A 22,651-nucleotide genomic window follows, 5' to 3' on the forward strand; every position below is an offset into this window, starting at 1 on the left:
TCAACTAATGCACTGGTATATACCAGATTATGTTTATCCTTTCTGGAATACAAATACAATTTTGAGACATAAATCCTGTTAAGGTTTCCCAATCGTGGTTGGAATATATGATATGTATCCAGGGGAAGTAATCGCTGCGATTATTATCCAACACACAGCTAAAAAGTGTTGACTGTTTCATGTATTCATAAAATCGTTGTCTGTTACCGTGCAATGGTGGAGTGTGTCATTTCATCATTTTAAAAGGTTATTCGAAGTTATTTATCAGTAAGCTGATAACGTTTGGGTATGTATAATATTTTGAGCAATTTGTGGTGTTGTTTGATCGGTTGTTTTGTGCTTGTCTTCGCTAAATTGTAAACAATCCGCCTGTCCACCGAAGTTTAAGCCTCAGTGTCCGAAAACTCTTTGTCGGTATTAAATATTATTCAGAAATACCAATATATAACACTGCAGAGGCATGTCATTTAGTTATAATAAACAAACTTAATCTCACAAAACAATCAACATCATTGCCTTTTGATACCAAAGGTCTGAAGTAGCTACAATAATGAAGAAGAATTATATATATTTAGTTTTGATGATATTGACTGCCTTGTTGCAAACCAAGAAGAAATAAAAACATTGTATCATATCGATGTAGATCTACTGGTTGAGTTTCCAAACAGTTTTGATAGTATTTTAACGATATCTTTGCGAGTTTTGGTTTATAATGTTTGGTTCAAACCTCAGCCTTAGTCCAAATAATTGTACGTTGACAGATTTTTTTTTAAATTTTTGATATGGCAAATCCTTCACGTACAAATTGTTTAGTATCAAAAGTGGGTTGTTGTTCCGATCAGAAATAAAATAAAATGTAGTATCATATTGATATAGATCTATCGTTTTAACTGGTCTATTGCTGGGAATCAACATCGTGATAACATGTCTGAAATGGCTGACTTTTGGTTGTGTGACGTCAAATAACAATGTGGGACCAACTGCTAATTCGGATGAGTATTTACAGACATTACATTATAGATACCTAACCTTTTTGGTTATTTGAAAGTCATCTAAAAATATGTTGATCATTCAGACCATCATTTACCAAAAGTCACTGAAATCAGGTCTCTGGAATGGTGCCAGTCTCTGTTGGATTACAGCTGGTGTTGGCTTTTTTATGATTATCATACAAGTATGAAAGATAATTGTCAGCATTGAAATCTTATGAATGATCAATGAAAAGTGACATTATTTTAACAAAAAATGAAAATCTAATAGGCTGGTTCAAAAGATTGGATCAATTTAATCAGATAACGACAACCAGTATTATTTATTAATGTAATAAATTTGATTATTTTTATTATTCAATTCACAATAATTAACGGCTTGATTTCTTCATTTTCAACATCCTGTATAACCAATTTAACTGGATCAGATATAAGTGGATTTATCGACGCCTGCTGATAAAATATTAAAGCATACATTTTTCCATTTATGTTTTTGTCTTAAAGCTGCACTCTCACAGATTGAACGATTTGAGAACTTTTTTTATTTTTTGTCAGTCTTGGAACAAGCCAATTTTTGGAAAAATCTACAGAAACAATTTAAATAAGACTGCTGACAAAAATTAGATTGCAGATTTTATATTTAAGTCCAAAAATAAATGTTTTATGCATTTTTCTTAAAACGTAAGTAATCGTTTAAACCATTAAACATTCAGTTTCGAACGGGAATGTACTGCCTCATATATATGCATAATATACTCGCAGCAAGTATTAACCATTTCCCAAGGTGGAAAATATAAAACGAGAGGTGGATTAACTTCGTTTATTCCAGTCTTGGTGAACACATGTACGTTTGTGTGTGTGCGTGGTAAAAACTGTAAATATACAAATAGAATGTATCACTAGAATGTCAACATTAAATTACATATAGTTTTGCCTTTCATGATAAATGTATACTTAACATCTCAATGAAGATATAACGTCTTAAGTACAATCCATATCACTAAAGAGATTAAATCTAACAAATAAACATTTTTCTAATGATACGAAAGTTTTGAGTACGAATGCTTTCGACAGAAAAATGACGATTATAAAAAATATCAAGACGAATTAAGCAAGACATTTATAACAACAGTCAGGGAGTTTAAAATACATACATTGTTGTGAACGTCCAAGCATCTAAGGCCAAACAGGACCTGAATTTACGGTAGAAAGGAAACCAAAAGCCTCGTGGTATAATTTACCAGAAACTCCAAAAAACTGTGCCGAATAGCGAAGGTTACACACAACTAAATTAAAAGAATCAGCATAGGGAATATATATATGAAAATCTACAATCTGATTTTTTGTCAGCAATCTTTTATCATTGGTTCGCAGATATTTATGCAAAAATTTGCTCTTTCCAAGACAAAAAATAAAAAAGTTGTAAAAATGGTATATCAGTGAGAGTGCAGCTTTAAAGCTGCATACCGAAAGATTGAATATTTTAAAATATATAAAAAAAAATTGTCTTGGAACGAGCCATTGTTTGCAAAAATTCATGGAAACTAGTTATATTAGACTGCTGACAAAAATTTAAAAAGCGGATTTTTATATTTAAGTTCAAAAATTGATTTTTAATTTTTTTTAATATCTTATAATAATAAATCGTGTTTTAAACCGCAAAATTGCTATTTCAACGACAAAAAAGAAATAAAAAATGTCAAAATGTTCAATCTGTGAGAGTGCAGCTTTTAAGTTGCACTCTCACAGACATACCGTTTTTATAACTTTAAGTTTTTGTCTTGGAACGAACCAATTTTTGCGAAAATCCATGAAAACCAGTTCCTGCTGACAAAAATTAGATCACAGATTTATAAATATAAGTTAAAAAATATATGTTTAATATATTTTTCTTAAACTGTTAGTAATGGTTTAAGCCATATAACATTTATTTTTTAACAGAAATATGAAAATCTGTGATCTGATTTTTGTTAGCAATCTTTTATCATTGGTCTGCAGATATTTATACCCAGACAAACGAAATTTGAAGGGGGTATATTGGAGTCATCCGGTTGTTGGTCAGTTTGTCGGTCAGTCCGTTGCAATTTACCTTGTCCGGAGCATAACTTAAAAACTACTGGATGGAATTGGATTAAACTTCATACAATGGTAGAGCATAATGAGAGTAAGTGCAGTGTACAATAACCATAACTCTATTCTTGCTTATAACTGAGTTTTTGCCCTTTGTTAGTCTTTTTGTCCGGAGTATGACTTGAAAAGCACTGGATGGAATTCATTGGAACTTCATACAATGGTAAAGCACAATGAGAGGAAGTGTAGTGTTCAAGAACCATAACTCTACTTTAACTAATTACTGAATTATTGCCCTTTATTTGTTTTTTACTGTCATTTTTTTCCATACATTAACTTGCAAACTACTAGATGGAATTTATTGAAACTTAATACATTGGTAAAGCACAATAAAAGGAAGTGCAGTGCACAAAAACCATAACCCTATTTAGCTAATTACAGAGTTATGGCCTTTAATACTTTTTTCTTGTCCCGAGCATAACTTGAAAACTATTGGATGGAATTTAATAAAGCTACATACAGTAATAGATCATAATGAGAGGAAGTGCAGTGTACAGAAACCGCAATTCTATTTCAGTTAATTACAGAGTTACTGCCCTTTGTTACTTTTTTTGTCCGGAGCATAACTTGAAAACTATTAGATGGAATTTAATAAAACTTCATACAGTGATATATCATAATGAGAGTGAGTGCAGTGTACATGAACCGCAATTATTTTTCAGCTAATTACAGAGTTACTGCCCTTTGTCACTTTTTCTTGTCCGGAACATAACTTGATAACTATTGGATGGAATTTAATAAAACTTCATACAGTGATAGATCATAACGAGAAGGAGTGCAGTGTACAGGAACCGCAGTTCTATTTCAGCCAAATACAGAGTTTCTGCCCTTGGTTACTTTTTCTTGTCCGGAGCATAACTTGAAAACTATCGGATGGGATTTAATAAAACTTCATACAGTGATGGAACATAATGAGAGGGAGTGCAGTGTACAGGAACCGCAATTCTATTTCAGCCAATTACAGAGTTACTGCTCTTTGTTACTTTTTCTTGTCCGGAGCATAACTTGATATCTACCGGATGAAATGTAATAAAACTTCATACAGAGCTCATAATAAGAGGAAGTGCAGTGTACAGGATCTGCAATTATATTTCAGCCAATTACAGAGTTACTGCCCTTTGTTACTTTTTCTTGTCCGGAGCATAACTTGAAAACTATTGGATGGAATTTAATAAAACTTCATACAGTAATAGATCATAATGAAAGGAAGTGCAGTGTACAGGAACCGCAATTCTATTTCAGCCAATTACTGTGATTTTTTGTTTGTTAAACTTTTGTCCGCACAGTAACTTGAAAACTACGAGATGGAAATTCATAAAACTTCATACAATGATAAATCATAATGAGAGGCGGCGTTCGGGGGTATTAATCACCTTCAGTGATAGCTCTAGTATTGTTATTGAAATGTGACCCATTTAAGTAAATAAACCCAAGTAAATCAATTAACGACAAGAAAATAATGTTTACCGGGGTGTTTTAATGCTCTTTATCCCGTTCAGTTCATTACGGTCATTTGATTTGTTCTTTCAATTATGTCGATTAAAGTGAACTTTTAATTGTTGTGCACTTACAAATATCAGTTGTGTTGGATGATTGTTAACGCATAATAAACCGCCACGACTTCTGTCATAAATAGTTTACGCTTGTTCTCACATGTGTTTTTATAGAGGCATCGTTCATTACTAATTAAAATTACGTTGCAGACCAATAAATTGTATCTGTTTTTAGACAAGATTGGTTGATATGTTCACAAAAAGTATTAGTTATTTTCTAATAGTTGCCCTTTCAGATGATTTTAATCCTCGATAGCACCACATATGATATATGTTTTGACGAGGTATGGCTTTAAGATTGCATTTTCCCGTCTATTATGCTAATTTTGCGACATGGACGTTAGTCAAGAATTTGTATGAGCATCGGACAATATTTCAATGCTGACTGTTTTATCTCGGAATTGTCACCATAACAATGTCAAAAAACCTGAAGAAGGATTTGTTTCAGGTTTAAAGACATGTATGCTGAGTCTAATATTTATTCAAAAAGCTAAATCAAACGCCATGCCATAAAGGCGACATGGACATTTGGCTACCCCTACTGTCATAAATCGGCAAAATTATACATTTTTCATAGTTTTAATAATTTTGATTTCTTTCTGTGGTTTTTGACTAGGACTCCTAAAAGTCAAAACAATAAGCTTTGACAAAAACATATAAAATTTTCCAGAATAAGATACCATAAATAGTGGCGACATCCAGATTAACATGGAATGAGTGTAAACATGCAATGGATTGTGAGTTATTATTATAAGGTAGTGTTGGGAATCGAACAGAAAATTAACAATCGATAATCGGTTTATGAAACCGAGCAATGATCAATTATTAATCGATATAGTCATTGTTTAATTATCTTTGGTCATCATATTTAAGACACACGGACACAGTACATGCACCAGTTTTAAGCACCAATGTTCCCTTACAATATTTTCTGTACATTTCTTTGTATTAATTACATTATTTATTCCGAACACTACTATCTTTAAGTGTTTACAAGTTACTATTACAGAACATGAGGCCACAGGCTCTAATTTTTGTCTTACAAAATTTAGTTTTGTATACATGTGTAAAACAAACAAAAAGAAAGATATCAAATTCTTTTTAATAATCCGTCAGTAACAAGTATTACAAGCAGTTGGATATTCTATATGTTTTTACAAGAACAATTTCTTTCAAACGACTTAGAAAACATCATTCTTACATGGTAAGAAGTGAGCGGTAACATATTTTAAAAATCACTTTTAAACCACAAACATGAGAAGTTGAAAACAAATCCTTTAGCAGTTAATTTACAAAGAAAATTTGTAATAAGGTACTGTATTGACATACTGACTTGATAAGAATATGACTAGATAACTTAACATAGTAACACCTTAATATTTTAGCATTAACTAGCATAAACCAGAAAAAGAAAATTAGTCGGAAGCGGTTACGTCACTTGTTTTTATAATCGATTGTTCAAATTTCACTATCGATTGTCGCCGGCGTAGGCCTTTCCGATCAATTGTCGATTATAATCGATCATCGGCACAACACTATTTTAAGGTAGTTTAAAAAGGGTACATATTATAGTTTTATTAGCCAGTATTTTGTCCGCTCACTAATTGAAGGAGCTTTTTTCAATCTTTACCAAATTTGGTCAGAATGTGTATAAGCATAATATAGTGGTCAATATCGATAACAGCTCATATCGATGTTCTCAGTCAGGAGAGTTATTAACTGTTCCCTTAAATAATATGTCTCGGACATGGGCGATACCAAAAAACAATTTCGAGCGTTATCGCCCTTGATTTAAATAAATTAACTTTAATCGTTCTTGACCAAAAGCATTTGAAGCTTATGTTCAGTCATCATCAAATTTAGTTAGTATGCGTGGATAAACGAGCTTTGACAATACCGATAACCAGCCATTTTGGTGAAGTTTTGTTTAAGAATTGCCGCCCTTTAATAATAGAACTAACCTAAAATTGGTTTTGTCCGCTCTAATATTCAGAATCCACTTTCAAATAATCACCAAATGTGGGCATAATTTGTATGGGAATAATATCGCGGTCGAGTTTAATGACCAGTCGTATGTTTTGAGATTGGTCGCCCTTTAATACTATAATTTTTTCTTATAAATGACAGAAATATGCCACCATAATTTGTGGGTTCTATCCAGTCCCCAAAACAGCGTTAAATCCAATTATTCCTAGAAATCTTGCTATGCACATTGCTTTAATTTATAATCCAACATATTATGAGCATTGTGTTATATTTCTGCCATGTCCATCATATTGAGTGCATTGCATATATTTGTGTTCATCAGCACTTATAAAGTTTTTCTAAATTTTCCCCTTAGAATGGAAAAAAAGGCGGGGCATGTCATTTAATGTTTAAAAGAGTTTAATAACAAATTGAAATGATATAAACATTTGATTTTATCTAATGTGTCTGACTAGCAAGCTATAAGGCAACACCGAATTGTGGACAGTGTCCAAAAATGTTAGTGTCAACCCCTGTCGTATGCATGCTACTTAAAATACAAGCATTCTCTTCCAACACATTATCATTTTAATTTGTTTTCAACACGATTTTGAGTGTACTACATACATGTATTTCTTATATTTTCAGATACACATGGATTCATACACAACAGAAAAGACAATCACGTTGGAAGTCTGTGGTGTTGATTTGTCTCGGAAATCAGAAATAAAGCATCACCCGATAAGGCATACAGTAGAGGAGACTTACACATGTGGGATTTGTAATGCTGTTTTTTCACAAAAAAGTAATTTACTTACCCATATGGTAACACACACAATACAGAAGCCCTACAAGTGCGAGATATGTGATGCTACTTTTGCACAGAAGGGGAATTTAAAAGCACATAAAAGAATCCACACAGGAGAGAAGCCATACAAATGTGAGATTTGTGATGCTGCTTTCACCCAGAAGATTGGGTTACAGTCACATGTAAGAAAGCACACAGGCGAGAAGCCATACAAGTGTGAGTTATGTGATGCTGCTTTTTCCCAGAACAGTGGGCTACAGGTACACATAAGAAAACACATAGGAGAGAAGCCATTCAAGTGTGAGTTATGTGATGCTGCCTTTTTCCAGAAGAGTAGGTTACAGGTACATATAAGAAAACACATAGGAGAGAAGCCATACAAGTGTGAGACATGTGATGCTGCTTTCTTGCAGAAGACTGGGTTACAGGTACATATAAGAAAACACATAGGAGAGAAGCCATATAAGTGTGAGGTATGTGATGCTGCTTTCACCCAGAAGAGTGGGTTACAGGTACATATAAGAAAACACATAGGAGAGAAGCCATATAAGTGTGAGTTATGTGATGTTGCTTTCTCCCAGAAAAATGGGTTACAGGTACATATAAGAAAACACATAGGAGAGAAGCCATATAAGTGTGGGATATGTGATGCTGCTTTCACCCAGAAGAGTGGGTTACAGTCACATGTAAGAAAGCACACAGGCGAGAAGCCATACAAGTGTGAGATATGTGATGCTGCTTTCTCCCAGAAAAATGGGTTACATTCACATTTAAGAATACACACTGGAGAGAAGCCATACAAGTGTGAGTTATGTGATGCTGCTTTCACCCAGAAGAATGGGTTACAGTCACATGTAAGAAAGCACACAAAACAGAAGCCCTACAAGTGCGAGATATGTGATGCTACTTTTGCACGGAAGGGGAATTTAAAAGCACATAATAGAATCCACACAGGAGAAAAGCCATACAAATGTGAGTTTTGTGATGCTGCTTTCACCCAGAAGAGTGGGTTACAAGTACATATAAGAAAACACATAGGAAAGAAGCCATATAAATGTGAGTTATGTGATGCTGCTTTCTCCCAGAAAAATGGGTTACAGGTACATATAAGAAAACACATAGGAGAGAAGCCATATAAGTGTGGGATATGTGAAACTGCTTTCACCCAGAAGAGTGGGTTACAGTCACATGTAAGAAAGCACACAGGCGAGAAGCCATACAAGTGTGAGATATGTGATGCTGCTTTCTCCCAGAAAAATGGGTTACATTCACATTTAAGAATACACACTGGAGAGAAGCCATACAAATGTGTGTTTTGTGATGCTGCTTTCACCCAGAAGAGTGGGTTACATTCAAATTTAAAAATACACACTGGAGAGAAGCCACACAAGTGTGAGTTATGTGATGCTGCTTTCACCAAGAAGGATGGGTTGCAGTCACATGTAAGAAAGCACACAGGCGAGAAGCCATACAAGTGTGAGATATGTGATGCTGCTTTCTCCCAGAAAAATGTGTTACATTCACATTTAAGAATACACACTGGAGAGAAGCCATACAAATGTGAGTTTTGTGATGCTGCTTTCACCCAGAAGAGTGGGTTACAGTCACATGTAAGAATACACACTGGAGAGAAGCCATACAAGTGTGAGTTATGTGATGCTGCTTTCACCAAGAAGAGTGGGTTACAGTCACATGTAAGAAAGCACACAGGCGGGAAGCCATACAAGTGTGAGTTATGTGATGCTGCCTTTTCAAAGAACAGTGGTATACAGGTACATAAAAGAAAACACATAGGAGAGAATCCATATAAGTGTGGGATATGTGATGCTGACTTTTCTCGGAAAAATCAGTTACAAACACATATGATATTCCACACAAGAAGTCATACAAGTACAAACAAATGCGATACCGATTATTTGATGCTAAGCATGTAAGGTATTAAGGACTAAATGTTCTCTGAAATGCTAATGCATACATGTCCGAAGAAAATTTGGATATACATGTCTTGCTGATACCAATCATGCAACTGATGAAAATTACACACGATAATGCATACAGTTGGGAAGCCATGCATGTTTGAATCTGTGATGCTTGTTCCTCTTAATAAGGTATTTTACAGAAACATATACATTTAAGAAGCCTCATACATGTGTGACCTATGTGATGTTGCTTCCTTAGAAAAGTTTGTTTACGGAAACATTAAGAAAACACACAGTAGATATTATATTTCAGTGTAAAAGATGTTGTGATGATTGTTTCTAAGTAAACTACCACGTCAAAGGTCTCTCTGAAACGCCAACATATTTATGTATATATATATATATATAAGAGACACATGTGAAGCTGCAATTCACTGAATCCTACCCAGGGCATATGTGCAGAAGATCGGATATATTTGTGTGATTCATAATATTGTTATTCAGGTTTATTCCTAACTGTAACGGTGGAGCTTTTATATGTTTCATCGTTTCTTACTTCCATATATATGCGTCTTAAAATACTTAGATATACATGTATAACAATGTTTTGCAGTTTTAATTAACCCAAGCATTACATGCTTTACCATTGCTAAATATTTACATTCACACTTCATTCCTTAACGATGGTTGTTGTTTATCAATTGCACTTTATTTCTGTATAAAGTGCAATGGCATTTCCCATCGATATCACGTGCGTTTGTTCGATACTTCTGTCCTGTCATTGGGCGCAATAATACCAAGGGGCGGGGCATATTTACTACGGAACTATTTTTTTAATGAAATCGTAGTACAATTATTGGCAACATGCAAAACTGTAATCTGCAGTAAAGCAGTTAAAACAAAATAAGCAACGATTATTTGATTGATTTTAATGTAGATAATTTCATGATGGATGGAACAGTTGAAGAAAAGTTTGTGTTTAAAAATGCTGTTAAATGTCACGAAAATGCAAAAACAGTTAGTTCAAAATAACCTCTATAATGGGTGCTTGTATGACGTCATGAGTGATGTCATTGAAAAAGTTTTACATTAAGCTCGATTCGGGCCGCAACATAACTCGGCAGCTGCATTTTGTTTCGACGCCATTTTTTGCAGCGTTCATTCGTTTTGAAAGTGTTGTTTTTCGAAAAGTGACTGGATTACTGGGATTATTTACACACAATACCTATTGGGTAATCAATTAATTACCTATGCAGTCCTACTTTAACCATTATTTGTTTTGATAACTAATTTAAGCCTGAAAATTTTGTAAACATGTTCTTGATAAAATGTACAGCATCTTCAGCATCAGAGAAAAAATATTTGAAATTTCTTTGTTCATTGCATACTACATAGTGGAATCATGTCCATATAAGTCGTATGTTCTGAATAAAATCGACAGAAATAACTAAAAGTTCGGAGGAGTTAGTCGTTTTAGACATAATTTAGTGCTTTTAATAGTCAAAACATTTGCAGAAAAAACTATTTGGTAAACACATCAGCTTGCCAGGAAAAGACAACTCAGCAGAAAATATGTAAGTTATATGACTTTTGTGGTTTATTTCCTGTTTTGGTATTTGTATGCAGCTACATTATATATTCTAAAATATGTTTTTGTGCAAAAGTTTGCATCGTTGACCAACTTTCGGTCAGAAACCAGGTCGCTCAGCCTTCATTGTTATGATGCGGGCCCTGAAAGCGCATATGTAAAACAAAAAACCGGGCATTAACGTCACGTGAATTTACTGAATAATGACCGTTTTCTACCGAAAACGCCCGGGTTTTTGCCTTTTAATACACCACGATAACGGACCGAAAACACACATTGTATGCAAAAATACGTATTCATAATATTCTTGACCTTGAAAAGATAGAAAATAAACATATAAATAAGGAACTATTCTATCTGTGCATTTATTGTCGTATACAATTAGGTTACGATAGCTGTTCTAATTTACCCACCGTTGGGAACAACGAGAGAAAGAAAAGAGAAAATGCTCTTGAATAATCAATTTATTTTAGCAGAAATGTAGATTTAAATGAATGTAAATATAAGTATTAAAATTCGACATGTTGCATTTTATCGGGGTATGGTAAGCAATGGCGCAGTTCAAAATGTTGGTGGAGTCCTTCGGACTCCACCCATTTTGAACAGCCCCATTGCATACCATACCCCGATAAAATGCAACATGTCGAATTTTAATCCTTAAACAATGCGCTGCTGATTGAATTTGCCCCAAACAATTTTACATCTAGTGATACAATGTATCTACATGTATATATATATATAATGTGTGTGTGTTTGCTGGTTTTACTTGTGTTATATATAATATTGTATTTCAAATGAAATCCAAACTGTTACTACGGTTCTTTTATATGTTTTATCGTTTATAATCGTATTATGTAGTTGAATTTTTCTGGTAAAATGCATTTTAAACCTTTCGTTGTAAATTGCGCGAACTACATGTACATATAGATTCATGCATTTGTCACTTCATGTAAAAACTATTTTTGATATATTCATCTTGTGTTATTCTAGTTGGAGTTTTAACTCTTTATTTCACCGGGAACATTGTAAAGGTTGAATGTATGTTTTAATCTTGTCAGACAAATATCAGTAATACCGTATTTATTTAGGTTAATCGCTGAGTCATTCATATAATCGCGAAATCCTTGTACAAATGCGTTACTATCTATAGTAACATATGTATTAAGGTAACATAATTCCTTTTTAACCCTTAATACAAATTATGGTCCTTTTTTTAAAAAAACAACAACTTTATTTCTTTTGAAATGCAGATTTTTAGCTCGACTATTCGAAGAATAAGGAGGGCTATTCTACAGCGTCGGCGTCCGGTTAAAATATTAGGGCAAGTTGGGATTTTCACTTATTAGTCCAATACCCTTCATTTAATTGACTTAATACTTCACCCAGTTGGCCATCACATAATGAGGTTAGATAACTCCCCTTTATACAAAGTATGACCCCTGATTGACTATGGAACTTCGGTTAAAATTTGACGGCAGGTTGGGATATTTTTTAATAACGTCTATACCATTCGTCCAATTAACTTAATACTTCACACAGTTGTTCAGGACCATCACAAAATGAGGTTCCATAACTCCATATTATCCTTTATACAAGTTTTGGTCCCTGATTGACTTAGGTTAAAGTTTAAGGGCAAGTTGGGATTTTAATAAAACAAAACTTCTATACCCTTCATTCAATGCACTTAATACTTCGCAGAATTATTGACGACCAGCTTACAACGAGGAACATAACTCGGCAAAAATATACATTTTTCATAATTTTAATAATTTTGATTTCTTTTTGTGATTTTTGACTAGGACTACTAAAAGTCAAAACAATAAGCTTTGACAAAAACAATGTGTGTATTCTTATATGTGCCTGTAAACAGTGCTTATGAGAAAAATCTGCACCGCAAATTTCACACTTGTATGACTTATCGCATGTGTGTTCTTTCGTATGACGTTTGAGATCAATTTTCCGCAACCAGTCAGTCCCGCATACCTTACACGTGTACGGCTTCTCAACATAGTTTACATCCATTTGAATCTGAAAATAAATTTAATGTATGTAACCTTATTGGATGTATAGGATGATTTATCGGAGAAAATGAAAAATTTAGCCTTTAACCTTCTAAAATATAAATGTAAAGCGCCTTCGCATTTTTAATTCGTGAAAATAATATTTTAAATAAACAATATATTATGTACCTCCAATATATGAAAACATCAATCAGAGGCGTGAAATAGAATAACGTGTTTAAATAGAACGAAACGAAACATTCCCGAAAAAAGTTTCGGAAATAACACATTTCATGCATGGCATTATCTTACAATTTCAATGTATACATATTGAAAAGCCATTTTGAATTTGAAAGGACTTCAAACACTTTCTATATGCATTCAAAGGACCTTGATCATGATTTTGATGCGTTGAAAGGATCACGAAGACAACTAAGAGATGTATTGGCATGGACCTCGGACACTATTCCGATGCATTAAACCTATCCCTGACACTATCTAGATGTATTGAAATTACCTCGGACACTAAATGCATTGCCACTACCTTTGACATTATTCTGATGCATTAAAATAACCTTAGACATTATCTAGAATATAGAAACTTTGAAACTACCTCGGACCCTTCTCGATGTATTAAAATTACTTGATACTTTTTATATGAATTGCAACTACATTGGACAATATTCCGATGCATTAAAATAACCGTAGACATTATCTAGGATATAAAAAAATACATTAAAATTACCACGGACACTATCTCGGAACATTGAAACTACCTGGAACACTATCAATAAAGATTAATACTACCATGGACACTATCTAGATGTAATAAAATGACCTTGGACACTATCTAGAAACATTGAAAATACATTGGACACCATCTAGATGTATTTAAATGACCTTGGACTATATAAAGAAATATTTAAACTACATCGGACACTGTCTGAATGTATTGAGAGAAACTCAGATACTTTCTCGATGCATTGAAAGGACCTCGGACACTTTCTCGATGAATTTAGAAGGACCTCGGACACTATCTAGAAACATTATAATTATCTTTGACACTATTTAGAAACATAGAAACTACCTTGGACACTATCTAGAAACATTAAAACTATTTTGGACACTATCTTGAAACATTAAAATATCTCGGACACTATCTAGAAACATTGAAACTACTTTGGACACTATCTATAAACATTGAAACTACGGACGCTATCTTTATGCAATGAAATGACCTCGGACACTTTTCTCGATGCATTGAAAGGACCTCGGACACTATCTCGATGTATTGAAATGACCTCGGACTCTATCTTAAAACATGGAAACTATGTCTGATGCTCTCTAAAACATTGAAAAATTGTACTTGATCATATAAAGATATCTTGTCCATATCTAAACTCAATAATGTTCTAGTATTGTTAATTTATACCTGGTACTGTAAAACATTACTAGAGAGTTCCTTATTTGAGTTATACCTTTGGAAACCTGAGTACACAGAGAACACCTACTTGTGTGGCTTGGTGACAACACACCAACTGCAAATGCACCGAGTCCGAAAAACAAGCCAGTGTTATAGAATAAAAAGAATAGTTCGTAATATCCAATCAAAATTGTGTGTCGCATCGGGGTGACAACTTGTCACGTTCAAATGATATGCAGGTAGAATTAGCATATTGAAAGCAAAATATAATTAATATAAAATGAAATCACAAACGTAATATGATGTGTCAGCAAAAGCAGATAATTGCAATATCAGAGGAATCTTATTATATTGAAATCACAAACGAATATGATGTGAATATCAAAATATCTTAAATGCAAAAATAGGGGAGTCTAATCATATGACAATCAAAAACGAATATGCCATGAATATCAAAATAACTTAAATGCAAAAAATAGGGGAGTCTTATAATATGACAATCACAAACAAATACAAGAAATGTCAAGGCCAACAAGCATATTACAATGCATCGAATCGCATCCATGAAATTCTCAAAATATTTGTAGTATTCTGCTTAACAACATAGGCTAAAGCATTGGAATTGAAGAGTTTTAAGTTGAACATTTCATTAGGGGTGTGGTACATTAATGAACACGGCAGAATTAGGGTGCTTGTGCACTGTACTATTTGTCATTGCCACCTATCCATATACCAAGTTATTTCAATACCATGAGTATTTTGAAAGTAATGCTCTGGTCAAGAAAAAGAGGCAAAGAGCAATATTTCTGTAATTAGCTGAAATACAGCTATAGTCATTGTGCTTTACCATTGAATGCAATTCCAAAAAGTAGTTTTCTTGTTATGCTACGGACAGGAAAAGGAACAAAGGGAATAACTCTTGCAATTCGCTGAAATAGAGTTATTGTTCTTGTACACTGCAGTTCTAATCATTTAGGGGGAGGGGGCAAAGTCACCATGCTGGAATGATAACTTGAAGGAAAGAATAAGTTTCCTGATTATATGGGGAATTCATCATGAAGAAGTGACATGAAATAAAAAAAAAATTGTAGTACTTTAATAAACTTTATCATTTCGTCTGAAAGTTACAAACATAAATAGAACAAAATTATTGAACTGTTGTATAAAAAGAGAACATTGTTTACTAGATGAAATGCATTTATAACATAACATGCCTTGTTTTTAGCTGTTTAATAATACTAAAATGTATGAAATTGGACAAATTGCATAAAAAACTGGTCAATGGAGTTATAATGTTAACTTCTCCATTTACATGGTAAAGAAGAGTTGAAAATGGATGTTTTAAGTTGATAGTGATATTAACACAAAAATAGCATGTGTCTTATAGGACAATGGGAAATTTTTCAAATATGATAAAAATAATGCATACAAACTGAATATGTATCAGACTATGTATGAAAGAAATAATACTGTTTCTATTTTTCACAAAGGTTTTGAAATACAACAATGCACATATAAGCATAAATAGGCCAAATATGCACAAAATAATAGTAAACAATGTGTGAAAGTGATACTGAACACTTATAATAATTTCTTTGTGCATTAAATGAATATATACCAGAAAAGCAATTATATTTACGAAATCAAGTCCAAAATGTATAATAACATGAAGAACACCCCTTTATTAATATCTTCATAACAAATCAGAGAACATGTAAACGATAATCATTTATATACTTAGTATCAAATGTGTCTACTTTAAAGTGTGTTTTCAGTTGCATTAAATTAATATATACCAGAAAAGCAATTATAAAAATCCTTAAATGTATAAGAAACTGAAGACAACAAAAAATAACACCCATTTATGAATATCTCCAAAACAAATCAGAGGTCACCTAAACAATAATCATTCATACAATTAGTATCAAATGTGTCTAGTTTTTGTGTGTCTGTTCATTATCTTTAAATGAGCATCTTTAAAGTGAAACTCTTATTTGAAATCAATACATATTTGATATAATTGTATTTATAACACACATCAAATTGACTGATAAAACAATAACTACTTACTAAATAATGTATTTACTGAAATATTGTTTACTGATTTATAACAAGCTTGTGACCCTGTTTATAATAGCAGAAAGCATGACAAATATTAAATGATTTGTGATTGCTAAAAGATTTACTGTGGTCTACTATAGTATCCCAAGGCAGAAATACCATGTTTTATGTTCATTCTTATTAGCAAATTGAATTAAAATCCTTCATTAGAAACATTGTTGTTGACATCTATCAACCCATTTTGAAAAAAATCAAAACAATAATATTAATTGTGATCAGTCTTGTTTGGGAGTAAGAGTGCATCTTTAAAAATAGTGTGTGTTTTTTTCACTTTATATGAAATATGTACCAATTCAATTTGACAAATGAGACACTTTTTTAAGTTAGAAAATAGAAGTAGTAATTGTACATAATACAAAACAACAAAAAAATTGACAAAGCTCAATATAACAGGAAATCTATATGAAAACAAAAATCATTAAATGCCATAATTATTTCAACTGAATTAAGGTATTAGTAATACACACTTTAATAAAAGCTTTCCCCGACAACATAGTTATTATCATGGTACACTATGGGACTTTAATCCAAATTTTGAAGATATTTTACCGTGAATTAAAAAAGTAATTTAAATTTCATTACACCCAACCCCAAACTCCAAGGGCTACAAAGAGCGACAAGTAAATATTTTCTCTATATTTGATTTTTTTCACATTATCAGAGCTTATGAAATAAACACAACAGTTTCTGGTGAAATAAACTTCAGTTAACAGAAAACATAAGTTCAACCGAACAGCATTATTGATACACTTGCAAAAAAAATCATTTTGATTGATCTTGTGAGTCTTCTGAACAGAGCAGTATTTCTATGTTTGAAAATATAAAGCAGTTTTATAAATTCATAAAAAATAATTAATAATAAGACAACCTGCTGAAATTTTTAAATATTTTCTATGATGTCTAATGAACAATTTAAAAGACAATTTATGATAGTTTACCGTTCAATTGAAGAAAATATACATAATGTCATGTAACCATACATTTCTATAGCTAATAAAATGCTTAAAAATCAACCCTTTGAAAAAATAAAGCTTTATTGGACTTATTCATAAAATGTAATCATTCAAATAAATGAATTTTACGTATGATACTTACTCAGAATTCAGATTTAAAACCAATGAATGTACTTTCAAATCAAAATATGTAAAGAAACAAGAACACTATGTACATGTAGGCGGTAATGCCCCTCCAAAAATGTCAGAGTGAAAGTTCTCAACTAATTTGCACTCTTCAACATTTGAAGCTTGGTCTGTTCCCATGCGTTTGTACTTGTAGTGTGTGCACAGATGATAATTACTCAATGCTGAGTCAATGCTGATTTGGTTTTCATGCCCCTTCAGGTTCTTTACCCATCTAGAATGTTTAGTGCTGTAAAGGAAATCTAACTTATTAGTATCGATAATAATACTGCCATACATATACAAAATAAAATATAAACAGTTTAATATTTCTCGACATTATTTAAAAAACAACAACAACAAGCTGATACATACATGTAGATAATATTTAAAGAAAATTACTAAATTTATCAATAAAATTCATCATCATCATCATCATCATCATCATCATCATCATCATCATCATCATCATCACCACCACCACCACCACCACCACCACCACCACCACCACCACCACCACCACTTGATTATTTAATACAGTGAGTTTATAAAACAACAAACATCAACTCAAATATGTTTTATATGAAATACTCACATCATCTCTATGAGATGTGACTGCCTTGTGGATGACATGGATGTCCCAATGATCCAACATAGTATTTAATGCAGGCTGGAATTCTTCATAACCCCAATTTGATGACTTAGTAATATTCAGTCATCTTCCTACCTGAAATAAATTAGACTTCTGATTATCAACCGGCAGAAACTACAACTGTGAAAGACAAATGCACATGTATCAATTATACATTCTGTACTAATATCCGTGTTAGCCAAGAGTAAGTTGGTAGGCACAAATGTGTAGTTGTTGTTCATATGGTTGATAATGATTCACAACAGTACGGGGTTTTAACGAGACCTACACCAAGCAAATGAATGTCGCTAGTGTCAAAGCTGTCGTGGCTTCCAGCCCGAAACCATGTACGTCTTTTATTACAGGTTTATTTTGAAAATATGCAGTTTGTAAACAAATAATGGGTATGTTCATGTATTATGGTATGTTAAAAATAGGTCACATACCAAAACACATCATTTTTAAACAAAATTTTAAGTCTAATATTTTTCTAAGATAAAACAATCAAATAAAAGATTACATACTCATATCATATACATAAATAATGTGCATAAGTACATTTAAAAATATGAAACATGTACAGAATGCACCAGTCAATTGTAACCATGGCACCCCAGGTCCGGGGTTTTGCCGGGGATAGCCGGGGAAACGAGCCGTGTTTTTACCTTACAGGTGGCCCTGCAGTGCCGGGTGAATGCGGTGGTTTTGTCTTCGAGCAAAATATAGCGGGGAATATGCCTCACCTAGGCTCCCTGGGGTGCGGGGGCATATGGCAGGGATTTGACCATCAGTTCGTCCTCGCAGGACGAGGATTTTACCTGGGGTTGGCTGGACCGAAAGTCGAAGTCCCGGCTATTCCCCGTACATGGGGGGGGGGGGGGGCGTGGTTACAATTGACTGGTGCATAAGTAGATGTAACATGTATATTTATAATAATATATAATTATAGTACATGTATGTAAAAATATTAACACGCTGTCTTAACATTTAGCAAATAAAAATGATTTAAGAATTCCAAAGATAAATTAAAAAAAACAAAACATTTTTGAACTAATCAACGTACAAAACTACTCAAAGACGTATACGTACATACATAGCCCTTTGATACGAATATCCCAGTTCCATGCCGATTGTTGACATTCGTTTTTTCGACAGAAAATCTTCTCCTACGCGTATAATTCACTTATAATCCATGTTTTACTGTAATGACTCAAATTGTTAGGTGTATCGTAATCAACTCTCAGTGTGCACTTTCAGTGTTTACTTATTTTAAACGTATATTCATGATAAAAAACATCACCCGAGTTTCCAACTACTACGATGTAGAAATTCCAATATTGACCAATGAATGGCGGGGAAATATCTCCTGGTTCTAAAAATAGCAACATCCGGTATGTGTTACAAATCGGGGACAATCGTAATAAAATTTTACTAATGTCACCTTCAACACATTAACAAATGAATTTAGGTGAACATTTAATTCCAATATCGATTAGATTAAAGAAAAAAAGATTACCTCATGGTTTATCAATGCAGTAAACATAACAAAACAACATAAAACATAATTATTTCCATTCACATAATTACCGGTCCACACAGTTAACATTTCCGGCACATGATATTTCAGATATTTCAGGTAACCAATCGGAAAACGTAAACGAATCGGGAACAGTTATTATACTTATTTGTCGTTCTTCCGAAATAATGTTTTAAAGATAAATTGAAGACTATCTATTCAACCATAAATAGCATTTTAACACCCATGCAATCGCCACCCATTTGCATTTTTAATCATTATAAAATAACAGTAAAACCCAACTGTCAACCAACTTAAAAACCGCTCCTACCACTAACTAAAATAAATTACCATTCCATAATAGGCGCGCACTTCAGTGCGGCGCCAATGACATGAATATAAAAAAAAACTTAAATGCAAACATAGGGGAGTCTTATAATTTGGCAATCACAAACGAATATGACATGAATATCAAAATAACTTAAATGCAAAAATGCGGGAGTCTAATAATATAACAATCACAAATGAATATGCCATGAATAGCGAAACAAATGCACACACAACTTATATTGCAAGAATCGCTTGCCGTGTAGGAGATAATATATCCTTCATAAAACACATTTTTCCTTTGCAACAACCGTTATGACTAAACATGTCATTATAAAATGTATTTAAAAACAACAGAGACAAGTCCGTTCTCAAAGAAGAAATTATCGTTTCGCATCAGTTATGTGTTAGATTTCAATCTCAATTCACATTTCACTATTTCGATAATCATCAAATAAATGTCTCTATTTCATGATAAATATGACATTTCCGTTACCTGATGCGGATTTCCGGACAGTTATTTTTTTTTTTTCTGTTCAACTATCCTTTCAGAATTATTTTGTTGCTCTGTTTTTCATTAACTAAGTAAGTAAATAGATTACTATAGTGATTTGAGTTTAGAATGGCATATAACGTTACAACAATGACAAACACACAAGCACCCTGCCCAGTGGATGCCCCTCATATCTACTTAACAGACATGATATCGAAAAGGTTTACGTAAATATTAATGTTAAGTCTGAAAGTAATATTCTTATTCAAAATCAATACATACACATGTATAACAAACATATTTTTGAGTGATAAACCTTTAACTACTTCCAAAATAGTTCATTTATCAAAAATATTAATTATTGCTAACAAGATTTTAACTGTGTATTTAATGAATACATAAAAATATTAAATGATTGGTGAGTGCTAACAAATTGACTGCAATCCACTATCGTCTCATAAGGTATACCAAGTTTTCTGCACCTTTCTTTCAAATAAACTTGATATCCTTTTAAAAACCATTCATTTTGAGATGTATTCATCCTTTTTGGTACATTAAAACAATTATATCAATTGTGGTAAATCTTATTTGGGAGTAAAAGTGCATCTTTTATGAATGTAAAGCGCTTACTCCAACTGAAACATATTATAATATATTTTCATCCGCCGGGGAACCAAATTATGACGTCATTATTTATGCGAAAAACTACAGAAACAAGCTCAGAAGCATAAAGTTTAAACATAAACCCGGTTTAATGGCACTGGGTAATCGCCAAAGACATAAAACATAAAAACAAAAATCACAAACAAGAAACATGGAAGAACAGCTCAAATGTCTTATAATATTGATAATAAGAATAATATTAAAAGCAATTAAAATAATAATATTAAAAAAATAAATAATGATTATATAATAATATTAATAATAAAAAAATATGATAAAAATAATAACGATGATAATAAAAACAATAATATTAATACTACTACTACTATTACTACTACTACAAATAAAAATAATAATAATATAATAATAATAATAATAATATTAATAATAATAATAATAATAATAATAATAATAATAACAATAATAATAATAATAATAATAATAATAATAATAATAATAACAAAAATAATAATTATAAAAATAAATAATAATAATAATAATAATAATAATAATAATAATAATAATAATAATAATATAATTAATAATATAAATACTAATACTAATACTAATACTACTACTACTACTACTACTACTACTACTAATAATAATAATAATAAGTATAATAATATGGTAATAAATAATAAAAATGATAATAATAATAAAAGTATTAAATCATAAAAAAAATGTGTTCTTACATGTGATGTTCTTTAATGTGGTCATACATGTGATGTACTATAATGTGTTCTTACATGTGTTGTTCTATTGTATGGTATTGCATGTGATGTACTATAATGTGGTAGTACATGTGATGTTTTATAATGTTGTCTTAAATCTGATGTTCTTTAATGGGGTCTTACATGTTATGTCCTATAATATTGTCTTACATGTTATGTTCTATAATGTGGTATTATATGTGATGTTCAATCATTGTGTCTAGCATGTAGTGTTCTATAATGTTGTTTACATGTGATATTCTATGAGGTGGTCTAACACGTGATGTTCTATAATGTGGTCTTACATGTGATGTTTTATAATTTGGTCTTATATGTGATACTCTAAAATCTGGTCTTACACATGTAGTTCTATAGTGTGGTCTTACATGTGATGTTATGCGTTATTTCACAGACCTAAATAGTTCAGTTTGAGCATTCAAGTGATGCCCCAGTATAATATGTAAACAAAAAGTATATGCACATTGATCACACTCGATACGTTTCTGAAACAATAAGTTTATGTATTTTTTCTCCTCGCAACTTCTAGTTGAAGTTTATCAACAAAACGAAACAAATCAATGGAAAATGATGATACTGATAATTCAACGTTCAACACTGTGTATTTCCAGAAAGGTACAAGAACGGAATTATTGTATTAACGAATGTGATTTTTATCAAATGTACTATTGTACTA

General features: G+C 32.2%; 1 protein-coding gene across 1 annotated transcript; it reads left to right on the top strand.

Moving 5' to 3' along the window:
* Window positions 1–223: 223 nt before the first annotated feature.
* On the top strand, window positions 224–10,027 carry LOC128221969 (zinc finger protein 845-like). Its single transcript, XM_052930693.1, has 2 exons — window positions 224–286; window positions 7,286–10,027. Exon 2 carries the CDS (start codon window positions 7,292–7,294, stop codon window positions 9,377–9,379), a length of 2,088 nt encoding a protein of 695 aa, XP_052786653.1. The 5' UTR covers window positions 224–286; window positions 7,286–7,291; the 3' UTR covers window positions 9,380–10,027.
* Window positions 10,028–22,651: the final 12,624 nt, after the last annotated feature.

The sequence above is a fragment of the Mya arenaria genome, chromosome 16, assembly GCF_026914265.1.
Source record: "Mya arenaria isolate MELC-2E11 chromosome 16, ASM2691426v1".
NCBI classification, from domain to species: Eukaryota; Metazoa; Mollusca; class Bivalvia; order Myida; family Myidae; genus Mya; species Mya arenaria.